The sequence below is a fragment of the Centroberyx affinis genome, unplaced genomic scaffold, assembly GCF_046629955.1.
Source record: "Centroberyx affinis isolate AG114_WGS23_722 - 3 ecotype Tasmania unplaced genomic scaffold, CSIRO-AGI_Caff_v1 ptg002629l_1, whole genome shotgun sequence".
NCBI lineage: Eukaryota > Metazoa > Chordata > Actinopteri > Beryciformes > Berycidae > Centroberyx > Centroberyx affinis.
In genome coordinates, this window is record NW_027280823.1 from 83,617 (window position 1) to 107,265 (window position 23,649).

The window sequence follows — 23,649 nt, forward strand, 5'->3', positions numbered from 1 at the left end:
GAGGTTTGTGTTTTTATAAACCAGCAGATAAGACAGAAGACGCAGCACAAAGATTGTCTCTGTTAAAAGGAGAGTAGGAAGTTCACTCCCTCTACAGATACTGTTGAAGTTCAGGCAGCGGCGCTGCTGAGTGCTCATGGTGCGTTCAGGTGCTGGTGGGAAGGTCCGACATGTGGGACTTTGCTTTCACGTGTCGCTTTGTCTGGAAATCAAACCTGGAAGACTTGACACAGAATCCAGTTTGTGGTGGAGGAACGTAATTTTCACATAATTTGTATCCGCAGGTAAATCTGCGTTTCAGAGTTTGTGCTCATTTCACCACTTTTTATCAGATCATGATGCAAAACAGAGAAGTGGACTGTTCACACATTTTAGGAAAAACAGATAGACATTCCACCTGACTGTCAGGTCAATGATTCTCCTGGTTAACTGGAGGCTGACAGTCAGTGGGAACGAGCTTGTTGACTTACTGACCAGAGGAACATCACACACTGTTTAACCAGCTAGTCTGGAATTAGATCATAGTTTATCCCTTCATATGGCTCATACAGGAAGGTTTATGTGTTGTTATATTCGTTTTGTAATAGTAATTAAACCAAATGAGCACTTAACACTTAAAATCTGATTTTTGTAAAAACAAGAAAAAGAGATAATTCCTTGGGTTTCCAATGCAAATTAACATCAGTTTTATTGAATTAAAAAAATAACTCCATCTCAAATTACTTAATCTAGTTTCGACTCATAAAATCGTATTTTTCTCAAAACAAGTGAAAAAAATCTGCCGACATGAGAGAATTCCACTTGTTTCCAGTGCAAATCAATTTGTTTTTAGAGTTTTCTTGAATCAAGTGTCTTAAGTTTTAAATACTAAGAATAATAAGATTCAACACTTGTTAAGGTAGACATTTTTTTGCAGTATTAATCCAAGGCCAGTCGAGCTCCTAACTTGACCTTTGACCTCTTGTGCTGTCCTGCAGAACGAAGATCGAGAAGGAGAAGAGGGAGCACGCCAAGCAGCACGGCATGATCCGCACCGAGTTCAGCGGAGGGGAGATCGCCGAGGAGATGGAGAAGGAGAGGAGACTCTTCCAGCTGCAGATGTGTGAGGTGAGGTCAGCCAGGGGTCAGAGGTGAGAGGTCAGGGAAACAAACTGGCTGAGGGGAGGAATGTCCTGTAACCAAAATGTCACAGGTTTGATTCCTGCAGCAGCCGCTGCGTGTCCATTAACAGCCATTTGAACTGTCAAAGTCCTTGAGCAAGGCACTGAACCTCTACCTGCTGACTCACTGTAAGTCACTGTGGAGCGTTCGACAAAAGCCTAAAATGTAGGTTTACCTAAGGAGGGATTCCTACTGAAGTGTATGGGAACCCTGAAAGGCAAAGTGAAACAAGATTTTTTTGGACGACTTAATAACTCATCCAAACGTCTTAGTAACTTGTCCAAATGCTTAGTAATTTATTCAAACGACTTAGTAAGTTGATAAAACGACTTAGTAACTCCTCTGAACGACTTAGTAACTTATTCAAACAACTTAGTAAGTTGATAAAACGACTTAGTAACTTGTCCAAACGCTTAGTAATTTATTCAAACAACTTAGTAAGTTGATAGAACGACTTAGTAAGTTGATAGAATGACTTAGTAACTCATCCGAACAACTTAGTAACTTATTCAAACGACTTAGTAAGTTGATAGAACGACTTAGTAAGTTGACAGAACGACTTAGTAACTCATCTGAACGACTTAGTAACTCATCTGAACGACTTAGTAACTCATCCGAACGACTTAGTAACTTGTCCAAATTACTTAAGTCGTCCAGACGATTTAGCAACTTGTCCGAATGAGATAAACTTTTTTTTCTGTTTTTCCACCTTTCAGGGTTTCTGTAGAACTGTTTCTTATTGTGCAAAAGCAAAGAGGCTTTTTTTAGTTTTATGAGCTTTGAGTTCTTACTTACAAAGTTCGAGATTGAGAAGGTTAAAAAAGTATTTTATGCCCTCTTCATTGTGTGTAATTTCATTTATTTCCGTAACTTTGGTCTCTCTCTCCAGTATCTTCTAAAAGTGAACGAGATCAAAGTCAAGAAGGGAGTCGACTTTCTGCAGAACCTCATCAAGTATTTCCACGCTCAGTGCAAGTAGGTCGCTCTGCCTCTTTCTCCTGTTTCCCCAAGACTAAAAATGAGTTCAATTCCAGAATATTTTCATTTCAGAAATAAACAATCATCTGAAGTTTATCATTCAAATATCTGTAACATACACTGCAAGAGAGTATCCATCTTAACAAGTAATTTTGTCTTAATCTTAACGCTGCACGAGGCAGTGAGAGGTAATGGTTTCAATTTTGACCATTTTTTCCTTCTCTTTTCAGTTTTTTCCAGGACGGACTGAAGGCTGTGGAGAATCTGAAACCCTCCATAGAGAAACTGGCGACAGACCTGACCACGGTGAGCTTCTTCTATGGTTTTTAGAACTATTGCTGTGATGTTTCAGCTTTATTAGACTAGAACATAGTGGAGATAGCCTGGAAAGACGGTAACGAAAGAAGGAATGGCATAGTCCATAGTAAGGAACTGATCTAAAGGGGTATTTCACCCAAAAATGTCTCTGAACTGTCACAATTCTGACTTTAAACTCAGAATTCTGATTTTAGGGCGACACGTGAAAAAATTATAAAAAGGAAACAAAGTAATACAACTTTACAAATTACATATATATTAAATTAATTTCTCCAGCCCGCCTGCCTCTGGCCAGCTTCTCGCCCCATCCTCAGCAGACCTCGGTACCTAGGCAACAGTTTAAGAGGAAGGGAAGAACAGCACAGGAGACGAACAGGAAACAGAGACAACATATTACATTAGGCTTCAGGTCTGGGACAACACGACCGCCACCACGTTGTCCGTCCCTTTAACATGGAGAAAGTAAAGGTTGTATCATTTAAGGACAAAGGCAGAGCAACAGGGGAAACTGCACAGCAAATACTAACTGACGGAAACAACTTCACACAAGGCGTAACACTCCCACCCAGAAAAGATGACACCCACCCTGCCATCACCTTAGGTGTGGGAGAAGGTGTCAGCAACATGTTCTTCCAACTCACTGCTAGGTTTTCAGGCTTGAGAAGAGGCTGCTCCGTAAGACAGTATACCCTGCTCCAGCAAATGGGCCGCAATTTCTAAAACTTTAGTGCATCTGCAAGTCTGCTCCAAAGTAGGATACACAAACTTCTGACAGTAATCCAACTGACACTGTGGCAAATAGAAATACCAAAACCACAGTGCTATAGCAGCAACCAAAACGCTAACCAGAAGCTGCACATAACCCAGTGCAACACACAAGTGTTAACCAACAAGCGCAGCACTGGCCAAACCAGCACAATACAAAGATACACTAGGACACGACCGAAATGCTACAGACAAAGAGCAGGTAACTTACACCAGTGATTCTCAATCTTTTTCATATCAAGGACCCCCAATTTAGTCCACATTGGAGCCACGGACCGCCATTTGATGAGTTTTTGTCTCTCTGACCCAAATCTGAGAATAATTTTGTTGTTAGATATGATGTAACCAGAAAACTATCTATATTATAGGTAGAGAGATAACAGTGAAACTATGATCAAAACAGTCATTCTTCTACATTCTCTAATTGTGTTAACTTCTTGTAAATTAAGTAATAGTGAAATTTAACAATTCATCAATTTGCTGGGGACCCCCTGGAACCCCCTCAAGGAGCCCTGGTGGCCTTCAGAAAACCACTTATCAACTCTAAGCCATCAACACTAGCCATAATCAACAACCACGAAACAGAGCCCAAGTAGCCACAACAGGAAGCCTGATTAACAGACCTGATGCTCCAGTGCAGCCAGCAGACCCGGTCCGGGCAGCCGACCCAAACGGAGCTTCCCCACTAGCTACCCACCCAGTTAACTAGCTAAGCACAACCTTAGGCTTCATAACACTCTTCACAACACTACAAAAGACACCAGCGAAACCCAAAGGGGAAACGCTGCTGTGCCTAACAGGGGAAATTAACAACCATGCTCCAAAATTAGCAGGCTACCCAAACCACAACTGCTACACACCAGGCAGGCATACAATAATTACCATAGGTCCCACCAACAAACATCTCCCACATGGCTCTTCCCTCACCAAACACCACAAAACAACCAAAACACACTACTGGGACATACAAACGAGCCTCCCAGGCAACCAATGAAACAGCATCAACCTAGCAACAGTAACACAAACCATACCACAAACTAAACCAATCAAAACCTAACACACTGGTGTATAACTCCCTGTAACAACACATTATGCAATAACACGACAAAATGTAATACATTTTCACTTCGTTATGTAATAACACCCGCATTTTGTAATAATCTGCCGCATGTAATACACAGCCTGAACGCAATATGTAATAAATTTCCCCGCATTTTGTAATAAATTATTACATATTGCAGTGGTTATTACAAAATGCAGGAGTTGCACTTTTTTTATGATGAAAATGTAATAATACAGTGCATTATGTATCAAAATGTATGTAAATCAGAACTGACGGCATTACATGTACCTGAATGATCACACGTGACAAATAAAAACTTGATTGATTGATTGATCAGGACTCAAAACCACACTGTTCATGGATGCTTTTAGTTAAGTTGAGTTATTTGAGTTCTTTAAAAAATGTTAAACTTATTTTAAATCTTGTTTTTATCTACACCACTATTTATTTATTCATTGTTCTTATAAATCTTTTAATCTTTGTAAAGCACCTTGAATTGCCACTGTGTATGACAAATAACCACCGCAATATGTAATAATTTATTACAAAATGCGGGAAAATTTATTACATATTGCGTTCAGGCTGTGTATTACAAAATGCGGCAGATTATTACAAAATGCATTTTGTCAAGTTATTACATAATGCGTTGTTACTCCCCAAAACAGTACCGATGCAGCAGCCTCTCACTGACCATGCTACAACTGGGCCGACAAAGTTAAACAAAACAAACCGAGTGCGAAACGAAGAATACATAAAGCCCCCATATGTTATGTTGTAAGGACAGGCAAAAGACATACACAGAGCTAGCCGGAGGGTCGTCACAAATCTCAGAACTCGAATTTTCACGTGTGGCCCTAATCCTCTTCCGTAGATTGTCCCAGACGGAACAACAACATGTTTACTGCTGCCTTGTTTTGGAATGAAACTCTTCATTTGAGAAACTGAAACTGGTTGATTCATAACTCTCAAACTGAGTGAAATCGGGTAACAGTGTGTACAGGTGGGGGATGGTGAGTGTCGGAGATGAGACCAGATATGAAGGTTTTTACTTTGTCTTCCTCTTCCTCTCTGTTCATCAGATCAAACAGACTCAGGATGGAGAGAGGAAACAGCTGATTCAGCTCCGGGACGTCCTGAAGGCTTCGCTGCAGTCTGAGCAGAAAGAGGTGTGAAGCTGTTTCACTGTGCTGAAGGTCTCTAGCAGAGGCGTCACCATAGTAACCGTGATGTCGTCATATCAGGACTTTAGGATCCTATCTGGATCCTATCTGGTTCCTTTTTTTCTGCCTATGGCGGGAATGAATAGGATTATTGGTTCCTGTTTGCCAAAGGCTCTGATCTTTAAATGTTAGCATGGAGCTAGTATCACTCAACATAGTGTATGCTAAAGTGTTAGCATGGAGCTACTGCCACTCAACATAGTGTATGCTAAAGTGTTAGCATGGAGCACTGGAGCTAAAGGTCTACATGGGACAAATGGATGATTTTGGTGTCGATGTTCTCTTTTAAAATCTCCCAAAAAACTCACTATATTCCTTTAAAGACTGGCCCGATAGACAAGTGCTTACAGACACCACCCTGTAACTAAAATATCACAGGTTCAGTATAAATATGAACATTAATGTCCCTGTGTGTCCTGGTTTCAGGACTCCCAGGCCAAGCAGAATGCAGGCTACAGCCTCCACCAGCTGCAGGGCAACAAGGCCCACGGCACCGAGCGCTCCGGGATGCTCTACAAGAAGAGTGAGGGGTGAGTGTCCGCAACATCCCATAATACCACAGAGAAACCTCCTGACCACCAGCCAAATGCTGGTAAATGTTTATCTGGGTGGTAAGTTAGTCTAGACTGTAGGGAACCAGCTATCAGCTGAAGTCCTGTTCTTATTCTCAAACTCTGTCTGGACAAAATTCTGTCTGAATTTTGGGATTTAACAGCCACTGTGGGCTGTTTTCATGGCAGTTGGTTTCCTGCCCTTTGTCAGGATCATACCAAGTCTGACCAGTTATTCCATTGCATATAAACAGATCCCCCTGTACCTGAAATGATTGTATTTTATCAAAGTTACTTAACTATAAATTCCATATCTGTTTTGGCCATCATATGGCAAGAGGACAAAGAGAACCCTCTACGGTTCCAGCAGGAATGCTTTATGAATAGGTTCAAGAAGAACCATTCATTTAAGGTTCTAGGTTTGTTATCTTGTGGAGGGTTCTACCTAGAACTGAAAAGGGTTCATCTGCGGAGACAATCTAAAGAACCCATTATGGTTCCACATAGCACCTTTATGCCCCCCACGATGAAATCAGGGGAGGGACAATGGATCGGCCCCGGTCTGTCCATCCGTCCGTTCATCACACACAATATCTCAGACGCTACTGATTGGATTTTGTTGAAACTTTGGGGAATGATGCTTCTCATTGCTCTGCTCCAGCAGATTCAAAATGATACTGACTGGTCTAAAGGAGGCGATACAGCGTTTGTTTAATTGTCTGTACGTCATGCACAATATCTAGGACACTACTGAGTGGATTTTGACGAAACTTTGGGGAATGATGCATCTCATAGCTCCCAACCTCTGAACCCATCGCCTATCGGTCTGATGACGATTAGACTCTGGGGGCGACGGCCAATATTTGGGGGTTTCCGGTGCAGCCAGCGGACATCCGGGCCAAGACTTCCTCTTCCGTGCGCTGTCATTCTTTACAGTCCGATCAGCAACTTGAGTCGAACGTTTCTCCACACAAAACACAAACATCGATACTTTTTGTAGGTGTTTCAGGTTCGGACGACATTTCGGCTAATCTCTGTAAACAGATATCTGCATATGAGACGTCGTCTTTCAACTCCGACTCCATTCTCGCGTCTCAAGTCGCTGATCGGACTGTAAACAATGACCGGCGCACGGAAGAGGAAGTCTTGGCCCGGATCTCCACTGGCTACACCGGAAACCCCCAAATATTGTCCGTCGCCCCCAGAGTCTAATCGTCGTCAGACTGATAGACGATGGGTTCCCAGATTGCATAGCTCCATTCCAGCATTTTCTAAGCAGCACTGATTGGCCTAAGGAGGCACTACAATGTTTATTTACTTAATGGATTTTGACGAAATTTGGGGGAATGATGCATCTCACCAGTGAGTTCTCATGTGTTTTAGCATTACTCTGATGATGGAGGCTACATCATTTGTTCGCTCATCCATGTGTCACATGCAAAGTCTCAAATACCACTGAACGATTTTGACAAAGCCTGGGGAAATGATGCATCTCACCTCTGCATTCAGTATTCAGAATGACACTGATTGGCCCAAGGTGGAACTACAGTTACAGCTCAGAACAAGGAGACATGTTTGTTCCTGATTGGTCCAGACGGAGGGACGACATGTTTACCGATGCCTTGTTGTTTCTAAGAGTGTCGCTATGGAGCATCAGTCATTCCTGCATCTCCTCTCTTCCCCAGACTGAGGAAGGTGTGGCAGAAGAGGAAGTGTTCGGTGAAGAACGGCTTCCTGACGATCTGTCACGGGACGGTAAGAGACCTGATCGCCTTCTCCTATTGGTCCTCCTGCATGAGAAGCTCCTCCCCTCCTGTCTGCATGTCCATCATTTCCGCCAGTCCCCTAAAAGTCTCCTGTTGGGTTGATTTTCTCCATAAATTGGGGAAGGGGGAAAAATAAGATCTGGATGAAGTGCATTTATTTTCTTTTTTTATTTTTCATTTATTTATTTTTTTTCATTTTGAAGTTTTTACACGAAGAGTCAAACGGCCAATCACGACAGAGCAAGCAGCAGAGGAAGAGAAACAGGAAGAGAAGGAAGAGCATGAGGAAAAGGATGGCAGACAGAAGGGTGGGAAGAGGACAAGTTTGAATTTAAATCCGGTTCTAACACTCCTGAGATCCATGTGGGGGGAGAGAGCGTAGACTGAGCTGATCATCGTCCTCATCGCTTCTCAGAACTGTGACTCCTCCCACTGAGCGCTAGACGTCATTTCAACGCCGCGTCGCAGATAGCTCTCGTAAAGCCCGGGATCTTTTTGGCAATACATAGCCCAGTTTAAGGCCAAGCATTAAATATTATTACATATTTAAACAGCTGTAAAGGTCAAAAATATGCACCGGAGAATAGGGCTGAACGATTTTGAAAAAATATCTAATTGCGGTTATTTTGACTGATATTTCAATTGCGATATGGTTTGCGATATTAGAGGGAATGATAATTTTTACATCATTATTCTCATTTTCATTGAAAAAACGTATTAAAATGATTATGGTGTGATTTTTGCAGGGATCTGTACCAAACAAAGATGTTTTCTTAAGTCTGTAGAATATGATGTGTAGGCCAGGACATCTCTGCAGCACCACAATATTTACTTTAAAATGATATTTTGACACATTTCACCTTTAACAAATATTGCGCTTCCTGTGATTTGAAAATTGCAGTAGGCCGTATTGCAATTTTGATAAAATTTTGATTAATTGTTCAGCCCTACTGGAGAAGTCCATATGTACTAAACTAAGATGTAGACGTCACTAAATCTTTCTCTTTTTAAATGCTATACAGCCCAATTTTGACCTAGACGTCTATAAACTATTTAGACAACTTATATTTTATATATGTGTTTATTGATTTTTGATTCAGAAAACATTAAGATTGCGTTGAAGCAACACACATCAACAAAAACAACAATTAAAAGAGGGACAAAATCAAAACAAAACAGAACACCTCGGCTCACAGACTCACACATTCAAACAGGCAAGTGACTCAGGAATTACATAAAATCAAAATAAAAATAACAAATAGCTAAATAGCAGGTATCACACAGGTCCATACTTCATAAATCCTCTTGTAAGAATAGCAGAGATATCTAAACCATTATATGACATAAAAGGCTCCCATGTTACGAAATACATTGTTACATCAAAATGTACTTAAAGCAACACAAATAAAAGTACTCATTATGCAGAATGGCCCATTTCAGAATAATACAGTATATATTATATTATTGAATTATAATTATTGATGCATTAATGTGTAAGCATCACTTTAATGTTGCAGCTGGAAAAGGTGGGGCTGATTTCCACTACTTTATATACTGCTGGGTAGCTTACAGTAATCTATAATAATACATCACAATTTATTAGTTGATTATATTTTGCATTAATAATCTGAATCTGCAAAGTAACTAGTAACTTAAGTTATCAAATAAAGGTAGAGGAGTAAAAAGTACAATATTTCCCTCTGAAATGTAGTGGAGTAGAAGTATAAAGTAGCATGAAATGGTAATACTCAAGTAAAGTACAAGTACCTCAAAATTGTACTTAAGTACAGTATTCGAGTAAATGTACTTAGTTACTTTCCACCTCTGTAGAGCTGTTTGTGTGTTGGTTAAATAAATACCATACAGTAGTTACTGCTTGGTCTAACTCTGGGCTGTACAGCAGCAAACAGATCCTGGGTATATGAGACACAGCGCTGACATCACACCCAGTGCTCAGTGGGTTCCTGTCAGGTGACTTCCTGGATCGGTGTCATTCGGTCCTTTGTGGCCTTCCCATAATGCATCACACCACCAGCATTTGCTCCCACGTTGTCGTTTGGATGCTTGGCACTGTGGGAAAAATACAGTGACGGTAAACTAGGAAGTCCTGGACAGCAGGTCCCTGACTGTAGTGTGGAGCAAGGCACTAACACTGCCAGGGTCACAGGTTCGATTCCCTTTGTTTTGACCCTATGTGTCTTTCATTGGGATTAAATTAATAAACTTTACACAGAGCGCAGTGAAACTCCCCACGCCTTATTTGATGTCCATGCTCAGTCTTTCAGGCACACTGGTCTCAGTTAATATCAGTAGAATATTGGTAAGAAACCTGCATGCTGTCAAAAGGATCAGAGGTCTCTTACAGGAGATTTAAATCCATTTTATTCCAAAGTATAAAATCTGCAAGCTGCAGAGCGGTGACCACGTTCAGTTCATGCACTTTGGAATAAAATGGATTTATGTCTCATGTAAGAAACCTCTTATCTTCATTTTATGAGAGTGAGTAGGTTTCCTACGGTTTACTACACCAATAAAGTTGAAATCACATTGTTGATTTTATTTCAAAACAAATTAACGGTCATTTCCTCTATTTCACGCCGCTGTACGGGCGGCCTGTGGACATTTTAAAGCCTCCTGTCTGTCAGTTTCAGTATCAGTTACGTTGTTTTTCTCCTCTCTCTCTCTCTCTCTCCAGGCGAACCGGCCTCCAGCCAAACTCAACCTGCTGACCTGCCAGGTGAAGAGAAATCCAGACGAGAAGAAGAGCTTCGATCTGTTCTCACGTAAGCCGGAGCCACAGCTAGCTGCTAACGTCTTGTTCTGCTGCTTATTTTTCTCTTTGTCTTTGCTGGTAAAACTTTACATTAAGTGTTCAATAACTAATGTTAACTAATGCATTTACAAACAGGAATGAATCAGTTAAATTTAGACAATACATTGGCATTAACAAACATGTATACATAACGCAGTGACATCACCTAGCATCAGAGATCAGCCAACAGCAGATGGCTGTTTCAGTAGCATGTTTTTTACCTGGTGGTGTCAGGCTTGTCCGGCTTTACACAGATCTGGCTTTGGGTTTAGTTTCTCTTGAAACCGCAGCAGTGATTTAACCTGAACGTTCCTTCTGTTGTGTGTTTCCTCCCACAGACGACAGAACCTATCACTTCCAGACCGAGGACGAAGCCGAGTGTCAGATGTGAGTATGGAGAGATCTGTGAGGGAAAGTGGCAGCTCACAGGTTCAGTCCCCCTAAACCCCAGGCATCCACCTGTAACCTAGTTTATCTATCTGCCCTATCTATCAAATCTACTGTAATCTAATCTTGTCTAGTCTAATCTAGTCTAGTCTAGTCCGGTCTAGTCCAGTCTAATGTGGTGTGTCCTGGTTGCAGCTGGATCTCGGTGCTGCAGAACAGTAAGGAGGAGGCGCTGAACAAAGCGTTTAAAGGCGATCAGGACGAAGGAGAGAACAACATCGTCCAGGAGCTGACCAAGGCCATCGTGGGAGAAGTGAAGAGGATGAGCGGCAACGATGGCTGCTGTGACTGTGGAGCGCCCAGTCAGTACTAATACTACTATAGTACTACTATAGTACTACTATTACTACTGTTAATACTGCTACTACTACTACTGCTAATGCTACTACTGTTAATACTGCCACTGCTACTATTAATACTACTACTGCTGCTACTACTATTACTACTACTACAACTACTACTGCTACTCCTACTACCGCTACTACTACTGTTACTGCTACTATTACTGCCGCTACTACTCTTACTACTACTACTACTGCTGCTGCTACTGCAACTACTACTACTACTACTACTGCTGCTGCTACTGCAACTATTGCTACTGCAACTACTACTAGTACTACTACTACTACTACTGCTACTGCTACTGCTACTGCTACTGCAACTACTACTACTACTACTACTGCTGCTACTACTGCAACTACTACTACTGCTACTACTACTATTACTACTACTATGACTACTACTAGTACTACTGTACTACTACTACAACTACTAGTACTACTAATACCACTGATGACACCACTGATAACAATAATAATAATGACTATAGCACATTTTTGAACATATTTATGAAATGTGGTAAAATAAAAGTAAAACAAACATATCAACAGTCATGTCCAATAAAGGCAGAGCTTGTTAAAGTCAGCTCAACAAAATGCAGAAAGCGTACTGGACTGAACAGCAGTACTACTGCAGTACTACTGCAGTAGTACTGCAGTAGTACTACAGTACCGGAGTCAGCTGACTGTCACTGTGTCAGTGAGCTGGAATGTGTCTCGTGTGTCTCTGTCATTGAGCTGAAGCGTCTCTGCATTCTTCAGCTGCTGCTCACACCGGTCTCACTGGTTCCTGTTAGAGGACGAGCTGATCCTGCAGCACTGCTGACACTGTGCAGCTGTCTGGACTGGGACCAGGAACACAAAGAGGGGCGGCCTAGTGACTAGAGACTAAGATATTGTGCGTGATGTACAGACAATTAAAGGTTGTAGCGCCCCCCGTAGTAGCCTGGTAAGTCCATCCTGATCACGTGACCTCACATTCTGTTTCGCTCCACGGATCAGTCTGGACTTCTAGCCGCCCACATCGATTTCAGTGGGCGGGACTTGCCTTGACAGACAAACTCCTTCAGCCAATCAGCAGAACAAATCCAGTCGGAAGAACGGCGAAAACCACCGAGAAACTCCGCTAGTGCATACTTGTTCCATCATCAACCACGACGCGGTTCCTGATTGGCCCGGTTACATTGTAATTTCAGGAAATCGATGTGGGCGGCTAGAAGTCCAGACTGATCCGTGGAGCGAAACAGAATGTGAGGTCACGTGATCAGGATGGACTTACCAGGCTACCCCCTTAGACTAATCAGTGCAATTTTGAAAGAGCGCTTTCAAATGGAGCCATGAGACGCATCATTCCACTCTGCTTCATCAAAACCAAATTAGCAACATCCGATATATCTTGCGCGGTGTACAGAATATTAAGCAAACGTTGTAGCGCCCCTCTTTGGCCAATCAATATCGTTTTCAAAACGCTGTAATGTTTCATCTAAATCCAGTCAGTGGTGTTGGGGTTGCTGTGTGTGACAGACAGACGGACAAACAGACTGGGAGGGAGGACACTGGAGTTAGCGTGTAAAGCCCGGTCCTATCAGCTGACCTCTGACCTGTCTCTCCCCGTCCCGTCAGGTCCCACCTGGCTGTCCACCAACCTCGGGGTGCTGATCTGCATCGAGTGCTCCGGGATCCACAGGGAGATGGGAGTCCACTACTCCAGGATCCAGAGTCTGGACCTGGACGTCCTGGGAACCTCTGAGCTGCTGGTGAGTCTAGACTGAGAGAGGCGGGGCCAAAGGGGGGGCGAGGGGGGGCCAAGCGGGACCAGTCATGTTTTTCATTCTGTTTATGGGCTCTATTCATAGTTTTTATTTCTAGTTTACTTGCATTTCCACTATTCGATTCAGTTTTTTAGTTTTAGTTGAACTTTTAGTTTTTCAAAGTATTCAAGTATTTATTTTAATAAATATTTAAAAACACATTGGTAACACTTTACAATAAGGTTACATTAATGAAGAGTTAGTTAATGCTTAATAAGCATTAACTAACCCTTAATTAACAGTTAACTAATGTGTCTGGTAATCATTTACTAATGGTGTTCATGTTAACTAAGGTATTAATTTATACATTATTTAATAGTCATCTTTATAAACTATTAAATAATGTATAAATTAATACCTTAGTTAACATGAACACCATTAGTAAACTACACATTAGTTAACTGTTAATTAAGGGTTAGTTAATGCTTATTAAGCATTAACTAACCCTTAATGTACCTTTATTGTAAAGTGTTACCAACACATTTTAGTAGTTAAAATGTGAATTAAAACAGCAGTCAAGTTCAAGACTGTTGTTCCTAAAGGAAAAGTTGCCTTGCAGCTTGCAGGCGGCTCAGTAACAGTCACAATAACCTGAGAAAAGAGCTGTAATGCAGACAGATACACGACGCGTTCGATATGACAGCGGATCAGTTCAGCAGAAGATGAAACCTGACTCTCCGTGTCGTGTTTCAGCTCGCCAAGAACGTGGGAAACGCCGGCTTCAACGAGATCATGGAGGCGGATCTGTCGGCACAGGGAGTCACCAAGCCAAACCAGTCCAGTGACATGTGAGTCCTGAACCTGCAGAAAAATCTGAAATATCTCACACTCTTATGCAGAGTGACTAGAATAAACTATATTATATTATCTATTATATTATATTAAGGAGGTCAAGGTTCACTTTTTGACTTTAATTACAATTAAGTGACATTTTGCCTCATGCACTGAAAATGTTTCATGTCTCCAGGACCAAAAAATGCTTTTGACAGAAAATGCCAAAAGCAAAATGACAAAAATATATGAAAGCCGATGGGAAAATTCTGCTTTTTTTCTTCAATTCCTGTAAAGGAGGCTTTTTGAAGATGCATGAGTGAAACAGAAGTTTTGGACTTCAAGTTCAAGTTCACACTCCTTCTCTGGGGGTTGTTGAAAGGCATTCTGGGTGTGCTTTCTCAGGGCTTGTGGTCTGATTTCACTTTCACTTTTTAAGTCACTTCTTAAAACCTATTATTATACAAAGTCATTCTCTTGTTCCTTATTTTATTGATTATATTAATTATTTTATAATGTTGTATTTTTACTTGTTATACTCTTCCTCATATGTAGCTCTTTTGCTCCTATATTTCCTTCCCAATGTTGTAGAACCTTTAAACTGTTTTAAAATTGTTTTTACTATTGTTGTCCACCATTTTTATTTTGTCTTGTGAAGCACTTTGTAACTTTGTTTTGAAAGGTGCTATATAAATAAAGTTAATTATTATCATTATTATTATTATTGTTCAGGGAAATGCAGTAAATCAGTAACTGCAGTAGAAGGAGATGAGGCAGGTTGAGGGAAAGTGAAAAAGTAAATGACAACACTTCATCACTAAATAACTGCTGGAATGATGATATAAAACAGTGGAAGAGGATCTGCGGAGTTTTCCTTTAAGTGCCTTGCTCAAGGGTGGTATGGGTATTTTCCTGTCCAGTTTTTCTCGATCAGGATTTGAACCAGCAACCCTCCAGCCCATCAGACTAACCCCCCCCTCTCTCTGCTCTGTGGTTTCCAGGCAGATGAGGAAGGACTACATCACGGCCAAGTACACGGAGAAGCGCTTCGCCCAGCGGCAGTGTGCGGACTCTGCGTCCCGGCTGCAGGTCCTGTACGAGTCCGTCAAGACCAGAGACATCCTGTCCCTCATCCAGGTCTACGCCGAGGGGGTGGAGCTGATGGAGCCCATCCCACAGGCCAACGAACACGTAGGACACCGCTCACTTTCCCCCATCTGTCTGTCAGTCTGTTTACACACGGCGGGGTTTGGTCCATTCATGAACTGAAGTGAGAATTCATGGGAAACAGAAACAGAATGTGAACTGAATCAGAAATGACAGGAAACAGAACTGAATTCCATTACATTCCAAGAAATTCCACTTCTTTTTTTTTTTTTTTTGTTTTTGAGCATAATATGGGACCTTTAATACAGAACAAAAACTTTACTGCTATCTTCAAAACTGTTGCAATGAGTTAGAAATAAAAGAAGGGCTCAATTTCAGTTCATGTAAATTCCATGTGAAAATCATACCAGCTTACAATTCTTTCAATCTAAAATAGTATTTGCACTGATTGGTGAGAAACAGTCATCCACTTATTTTCAAAATATATACGTCATTGTAAAAAATGCGAAGTGAAAAATTATTCTCAATTCACAAATTCAAGTGTCCATGTCCATTGTACTTGTACAAAAATCCTAAGTATAGTATCTTTTGGTATATTCACTCTCAAAATGTATTTACAATCTCTCAAAACAAAGTTTCAACTAGTTAGAATGTGTTTTCAGACCCCAACTCACTGAAAGTCCAACATAGGTTGAGCGAGCAAGGGGAGTTTTCCTTTTACTCCCTCAAAAATTACAGTTGAACTAATCAATCCAGTAGTTTTGCCTAGAAGCAATTGTTTTGGCACATTCCCATTCATATGTCAGACTACAGCAAACTGTAAATATGACAATATATTTGAGATTTTCACATTTCTGACTCGTCATCAATATACTGCAGGGATGGTAGGGCAACTGTCTCCTCCTCTGCAGCGCTGGTGTTCCACTTCTAAGAGAGTTAAAATACTTTCAATCATAATGTATGGATTACCATTACATGTTCTGCATCAAATACCAGCTGAAAGGTTCCTTTAACATTTTATGATATTCAGTATACTGTATGTAATCTCAGATATGTGGGAAGAAAGAACAGAAGCCACAGAAGGTCCAGTATGGGAACAGCAGAGTAGCTGTGTGATGGGAAACTAAAGGTGTGTGTGTGTGTGTGTGTGTGTGTGTGTGTGTGTGTGTGTGTGTGTGTGTGTGTGTGTGTGTGTTTGTTGTGGTCAGGAGCCCGGAGAGACGGCGCTCCACCTGGCGGTCCGGATGGTCGACAGAAACTCGCTCCACATCGTTGACTTCCTGGCCCAGAACAGGTAACTGATGAAGAAACAGACAGATGAATCACAAACAGCTGAGTCGTGATGAAACACTAAAGAGTCAGAAAGTTGACTTCATAACATTGCTGCCAATGGAGAGAACCGATCTATAGGCAAGGCAAGGCAAGGCAGCTTTATTTGTATAGCACATTTCATACACTGAGGCAATTCAAAGTGCTTTACAGAGTAATAAAAAATACAGTAAAGATAAAAAAATGTACAATTAAAAAGTGCAAAAGTACAGACAAGAGATCCAAAAGATAAAAGACTTAAAAAGTAAACTAGTGCAGTTCAAATCAAGTGAAATAGAAAGATAAAAGAACACAACAAATATTCCCACTTTTAGATGCACATTGTGAGTGAACCATATGTTTTATTTAATTTTCTTTTCCCCTGTCCTTCCTGATTCTACTCTTGATCTGATATTTATGTCAGATCTCACTGCCTAAGGCAGACGAGAATCATAGATTCTCCTCTTGGTCCACAGATGGATGAGAATCATACAGGGTAAAGATAAAGCTCTGTCATCTAGCTCTTTGTGTTCCTAGATAAAGCTCTGTCATCTAGCTCTTTGAGTTCCTAGATAAAGCTCTGTCATCTAGCTCTTTGAGTTCCTAGATAAAGCTCTGTCATCTAGCTCTTGAGTTCCTAGATAAAGCTCTGTCATCTAGCTCTTTGAGTTCCTAGATAAAGCTCTGTCATCTAGCTCTTGAGTTCCTAGATAAAGCTCTGTCATCTAGCTCTTTGAGTTCCTAGATAAAGCTCTGTCATCTAGCTCTTGAGTTCATAGATACACTATAACCTGCTGAAGTACGTCAGCCATGTTGGTGAAAAAGGTCTATTGTGAACAAAGCCTATGGAGGTCATGGGTCAGAGGTCACAGCACTCAGACAAAAGATGGTACAAATATTCCTGTGACAGTAGAATGATCATGGATGATAGAGAAGAGAAGGGAAAGAAATAAGAGCCAGTGGTAGCAATCTTCTTGATATGAGGTGTGTGTGTGTGTGGGTGTGTGTGTGTGTGTGTGTGTGTGTGTGTGTGTGTGTGTGTGTGTTACAGTGGGAACCTGGACAAGCAGACGGCCAGAGGAAGCACAGCGCTGCACTACTGCTGCCTGACGGACAACAGCGAGTGTCTCAAGCTGCTGCTGAGAGGAAAAGCTTCAGTCACCATCAGTGAGTTCAGTTCACTGCAGGACAGGAAGTAAACAAAACTGCCGAGTCACTGAGTTCAGCCGCCATCTTAACTGTTTATCAGCCACCTCAGAATAGAGTAGGATGGTAACCAATCAAATGCTGATTGGTTACCAGCAGAGTAAACCAACAGAGGGATAACTTGAAACTTGAAAATTTTGAATTTTAGTTGGTTATTTTTCACTTGTTTGTATGTATTTTTTCACTTATTATTCCTCACTTGTCGTTTACTACATCTATCCTTCACTCTCCATAAAACAGGGGCTGGATTCACCAATGTGTTCTTAAGATAGTTCTTAAGAAATTACATAAGAGGAAAATTTAGGAAGTTCTTAAGAAGGCTCTTAAGTGCATTTCCTCAATATTTTCTTAGTAACAGTCTCATTTCTTACGAATTTCACTAATTTTCCTACTTAAGAACTTCTCAGAATAGGGCCTGAATTAATTCTGGTTAATAAACTTTAGGCTTACTACCATTGAGGCTAGGAGACAAGGCTAGGAGGCTAGGAGACAAGGCTAGGAGGCTAGGAGACAAGGCTAGGAGGCAACCCCTTTCCTTTAGAAAGTACCGTCAGTTGGTTTAATGTTGGGCTGTCAATCATTTTGTAAGAGTTGGTGTCACTTATTTATGAATGTCTCATTTTAGACTGAACCTGTTCATTTCACCGCTGGTTTGTCTCCACAGCGAACGAAGCAGGAGAAACGCCGCTGGACATCGCCAAGCGGCTTCGCCACACGCAGTGTGAGGAGCTGGTAAGACTTCCTGTTTACAGCAGGACGGGGTTTCATCTGGATGAGGAGTTTTGGACTGGAGAAGACAGATAATGTTTTGTTTTCATTCAGTTTCTGTTGTCCAGTTGAGTTTGTTTGTTTTGAGGTGAGCTGGAGAAGACAAGGTAAGATAGATAAGAAGCCCTAACTCCTTTAACTACACTAAAATTAAGTGAACTAAACTAGGCTAAACTAAGATAAGCAAAGCTAACCCAAACTAAGCTGCTAAGATAAACTAAACTAAACTGAACCAAAACAGTAAATACAGTAAATTAAACTACCGTATTTCCTCTAATAGTGGCCGGTAGTCAGTTAAAAGCCGGGTCTCCGATAATGTCCGGGGCCGTGGTCGACACGAACAAATAAAGGCCGGCCCCAAATACAGGCCGGGGAAAAAAACAAAGGAAAAAACAACGGTGGATACCGGTAAACTCCCGGTGCCTGTTATATAATGTAACTGTAGTTTGTAGTAACGTACAAGAGCCACCAGATGGCAGTATGCCACAAGACGGCTCGGCCGGTGGAAGTCTCTGGAGCGTGCCGTCGTCGATTACCGTAATTATCGGTAATGCGTCGCAGTAACAAAAAAACGGCTACCTAACGAACCCCAACAGAAGAAGATCAGAAAAAAAGGAGGCTTCGTACTAAAATATGAGCAAATATACTTATGAAACAGAGGGAATCAGAAATAAAGGCCTGTCTCTAATAGAAGCCTGCTTCCAATAAAGGCCTGGGACCCTCTGCAGCTGAGGGAAATAAAGGCCCGGGCCAATATTAGAGGAAATACGGTATGCTACAGTATTCAAAACTAGGTTAAGCTAGGCTAAGCTAAACTGGGTGTCGCCTATTTCTATTCTTTTTTTCCTGTTGTTTATCATTATTTGCTGCTGCAACAGTCTAATTTAATTAAAGCTTCATCTTGTTTAGTCTTGTTTAATAGTGTTGTGTGTGTGTGTGTGTGTGTGTGTGTGTGTGTGTGTGTTTCAGCTGACTCAGGCGCAGACGGGGAAGTTTAATGTTCACGTTCACGTTGAGTACGAGTGGCGGCTCCGAAACGAGGACCTGGATGAGAGCGAGGACGAGATGGAGGACAAGGTGAACTGGTTTTACCTCCTGAACCCCCTCTACTGCAGCGGCGGCTGGTGGTTAGACAGACCGTCCCGTAACAGAAAGGTCACAGGTTCGATCCCTGTAACAGCCAGCATGTCCATCCATGGGTCCTGCTGAAGTGAAGCGCTACCTGCTGACTCTCTCTACATCACAATGAAAACGAGCAACCATTAAATACTTTCTGTCGCATTTTAAAATCAATGCGAAAATGAACGGGAAGCCAATGCAGGGAGGCCAGAATTGGAGTTATATGATCTCGTTTTCTTGAACCAGTTATAATCCTAGCAGCAACATTTTGAACCAATTGAAGGCGAAAGAGGGAAGCCTGAGTAATACCTGTGTAGAGGGCATTACAGAAATCTAAACGAGAAAAAATAAAGGCATGGACAACCTTGTGTAAATCCTCGAAGGATAAGAAGGATCTAATTTTTGAAATTAATTTAAGTTGAAAGAAACATGATTGAACAACCTTCTTAACTTGGTCATCAAAACAAAGGCCAGAATCAAATAAAACACCCAAATTTCTTGCAGTTGGCTTAATGTTATGCGAAAGGGCTCCAAGACTGCAGGCTATCTGACTGAAAGACTTGGGTGTGGCAAACAAGATAATTTCTGTTTTGTCATCATTAAGTTTGAGGAAATTTTGAGAAGTCCAGCAATTGATGTCAGAAAGGCAGGCGGTAAGTTGGGTTAGGCTGCTATGAGTAGTGGGTTGTAACGGAACATATAACTGGGTGTCGTCAGCATAACAATGGTACTGTAAATTGTGCTTATTAATGACATGACCCAAGGGCAGCATATAAATGGAGAACAGTAAGATTGACCCTTGAGGAACGCCATGAGTGAACTGGGAAACAGAAGATGAGGAATTTCCAATAACAACAGAAAAGGTTCTATTGGACAGATAGGAGCGTAATAAGTTGAGAGCAAACCCTGTTAGACCAACCCAAGCCGCTGTAGAAGGATAGAGTGGTCTGCTGTATCAAAGGCCACACTCAGGTCTATATATAAAAATACAAGATAGGTGTATTTTATGACATGGAAAATTAGGTGAACAACAAGGTGAAAAAGTTGTTTTTCATTTGATTGTGACTTTAACACTGTGTCATTTTCATTGATGTGTGCAGAAGTCATGACATAATTCAAATTCAAATGCAAAAGCCCAGTTTGCATTTTCATTTTCAAGTTTAGGTATGTATGCCAAATCCTCTCCTCTCCTCTCCTCTCCTCTGCAGCCCATCCCTCAGCGGCGGGAGGAGCGTCCAGTCAGCTGTTTCGTGCCGGGCGGCGGCGGCGGCGGGGGCGGTGGTCCCCCCCCCGGCCTGGGGGCCCTGGCCCGGGACGCCGCCTGCCTGGCCCGGGACAAGCAGAGGTCTCAGATTCCCAGCATGATGATCAATAACGAGACGTACGGCACCATGCTGGACCTCGGCCCTCCTCCTCCTGCTCTGCCACCAGCGCCACCGCCACCCAACCCCCCGCTGCCACCCAGAGCCCCCAACAAAGGTCAGAGGGGGGGGGGTCGGTTTGGTTCTGGTTTAGCTCCAGTGCTGAAACTGTTCCCATTTGGGAGCTCATTTACATTTGAAGCTGATCCCTGTAACACATACCAGTTTAATATTTTTTATTCAAAATCCTAAACGGAAAAATTGAAACTTTTGTGCAATGTATTTTTTCTCAATTTGTTGCCCCTTTTTTTATTTGTATTTCTTTTGAATTAATGAAAATCGAAATATTGGACTCAGACAGTCTGCTGGGGTATTTTAACTGTCCAGACCAAAGCGACAGCCAGACTTGCATCTTATTGGTCAGCAGGACACATTGTATCACCTAACTGTGTGTGCAAATCTGTGCAATTTTTGAATTTTTGTTTTTCATTTGAAAAAAAAAAATCGAAATTATTACAGTTTAGACATTAAACTGGAGCAGAAAACTAAAGGATCTAGATAAATGCCCAATAAAATATAATAAGTGTCTTCATGGTGCTAATACATTTTCTGCTAGCTAGAAAGAATTCTCACTGCGATGACAGATGAGGACAGATGGAGGATGTGGGACAGATGGAGGACAGGTGGGGAATAGATGGAGGACAGATGGAGGACAGGTGAAGGACAGGTGGAGGATGTGGGACAGATGGAGGACAGGTGGAGGACAGGTGGAGGACAGGTGAAGGACAGGTGGAGGATGTGGGACAGATGGAGGATGTGGGACAGCTGATGGTAGCAGTGTGACTCTGTCTCCATGCAGGAGTGGGACACAACAAGCCCGTTGCCATGGAGACGGTAGGACGGCAGCGGTCGTCCTCTGACCCCCCCGCCCCTCATACCCCCGAGAGGAACAGCTCCATGTACGGTGAGTGTCACTTCCTGTTCCTGTCTCTGCTTCACACTGCGGTCCCTCCAGCTTAGAACCAGGCCAGACTCTCTAGAACCACAACTAGAACGATAACTAGAACTATAAACTGATTTAAATCGTTCTGAGTAAGGAGAACATCTGACGATAACTATATAAACATCCGAAATGATAACTATAACTATAACTATAAACAGATTTAAATAGTAACTAAATCTTAGACCACTTTTGTGGGTTTGCTGCCATCTAATGGTTAAAAAGCGTGCTGTTAAAATTTGCCATCTGCTATTGGCTGATCTTCAGTGCCAGGTGATGATGTCACTTTCCATAGAGTACAACAGGTGGTGACATCACCTGGTACCAAAGATCAGCCAACAGCAGATGGCAATTATTTGGATGCAGAGACAACGATGAAACATTTTCAGCCAATCACTGGCTGATTAAAGTTGTAAGAAAGAAGGGGGCGGAGCTTTTGGTAGCTCACTGCAGCGATGCTTCATCTGCTGAGGAACTGACTGCAGATATCGTTCTAGAAGGATAACTATAACTATAAAGTATAACAACCGAGCGTATGATAGGATTAGATTAAATTAGATTAGATTAGACCAGGATTAGATAGGGTCTATCTGAGGCTAGACTAGATTAGATTAAATTACATTAGACTAGATTAGACTATAGTTATCATTCTAGATGTGAATGGGTCTTTAAGGTGAATTTTGGGTCCCGATGCAAAACTGGTTGAGAACCACTGTTCTATTATATCTGAAGCAGCTGTATGATATCAGTTTTATTCCTCTATGATGTAATAACTCTCCTGTCCTCCCAGTTCTCCCAGCAGCTGCTGCTCCTCCTCCTCCTCCAGTCAGCAGGAGAACCAGCATGTTGGATTCCAGGAGTATGTCAGCCAGAAACACGCCCCTCCCTCCTCTCCCCCCTCCACCCGTCCTGGGCCCCCCGGTCCCCTCCGCCCCCCCGGTCATCCCGGTCCCCTCCGTCCCCCCGCCGCCCGCTGCCCCCCCGGCCCCGGCCGCCCCCCCGCCGGCCCGACAGTATAAACCTTCCCCCCTGCCCCCACCGGTTCCCAGCCACCAGCCCAGCCGGCCGCCAGGACCCAAGTCCCCCAGTGGGTAGGTACTGGGTACACTGGTCACACTGGGTACACTGATTAGATTAGTTTAGATTAGATTAGATTAGATTACTTTAGATTAGATTAGACTAATTTACTTTTAGATTTGTTTAGTTTAGTATAGTTTAGTTTAGGTAGGATTAGATTAGATTATTTGATGACATTTATTGTGTGAAATATTATTATATTGAAAGAATCTGGTGAAACAAACTAATTCTCATTGGAAACCAGAGGAAGTATCTCACCTTTTTCACTTTTCACAAAAAAAGTGAAAAGAAATATTAGATTCATTGACTTGTTAAAACGGTGTGGTGTTTCCAGCTGATTGATCTGATCGGTTATTGATCTGATTGATTGGATATGACTGACTGAAGGTTTTTACAGTCGACCTGAACGAACTGATTCTTCTGTTCTGATTCCAGATCAGACAAACCGGCTCCGAAGAGACCGCCGCTCAGGACCGGATCTGTTGGCAGACCAGGTGCACACACACACACACACACACACACACACACACATACACACACACGCACACGCATACAGCAAAAAGTGATCAACTTGGCAATTAATTGAGTCTTATACTAGCCTTACTTCAGGATATTGCCTGAATTTTAATTTTACTTGATTAATGTCAATATGAGTTACTTCAAGAAATAATCACAAGACAAGGAATAAAATCTTTAAGAGAG

The 23,649-nt window shown here is 42.0% G+C and overlaps 1 protein-coding gene across 1 annotated transcript in view; it reads left to right on the plus strand.

The window, feature by feature from the left end:
- Positions 1 to 23,649, plus strand: part of asap2b (ArfGAP with SH3 domain, ankyrin repeat and PH domain 2b) — a 49,284-nt gene that overhangs the window by 21,068 nt on the left and 4,567 nt on the right. The window contains exons 6-25 of the mRNA XM_071534804.1: positions 978 to 1,107; positions 2,051 to 2,136; positions 2,370 to 2,445; positions 5,365 to 5,451; positions 5,932 to 6,035; positions 7,742 to 7,811; positions 10,518 to 10,605; positions 10,973 to 11,021; positions 11,217 to 11,383; positions 13,043 to 13,176; positions 13,924 to 14,018; positions 15,003 to 15,192; positions 16,317 to 16,402; positions 17,468 to 17,583; positions 18,287 to 18,354; positions 19,360 to 19,467; positions 20,718 to 20,988; positions 21,730 to 21,834; positions 22,661 to 22,961; positions 23,383 to 23,441. Coding sequence (XP_071390905.1) covers positions 978 to 1,107; positions 2,051 to 2,136; positions 2,370 to 2,445; positions 5,365 to 5,451; positions 5,932 to 6,035; positions 7,742 to 7,811; positions 10,518 to 10,605; positions 10,973 to 11,021; positions 11,217 to 11,383; positions 13,043 to 13,176; positions 13,924 to 14,018; positions 15,003 to 15,192; positions 16,317 to 16,402; positions 17,468 to 17,583; positions 18,287 to 18,354; positions 19,360 to 19,467; positions 20,718 to 20,988; positions 21,730 to 21,834; positions 22,661 to 22,961; positions 23,383 to 23,441 — 2,390 coding nt within the window. The remainder of the gene's footprint in view (positions 1 to 977; positions 1,108 to 2,050; positions 2,137 to 2,369; positions 2,446 to 5,364; positions 5,452 to 5,931; positions 6,036 to 7,741; positions 7,812 to 10,517; positions 10,606 to 10,972; positions 11,022 to 11,216; positions 11,384 to 13,042; positions 13,177 to 13,923; positions 14,019 to 15,002; positions 15,193 to 16,316; positions 16,403 to 17,467; positions 17,584 to 18,286; positions 18,355 to 19,359; positions 19,468 to 20,717; positions 20,989 to 21,729; positions 21,835 to 22,660; positions 22,962 to 23,382; positions 23,442 to 23,649) is intronic.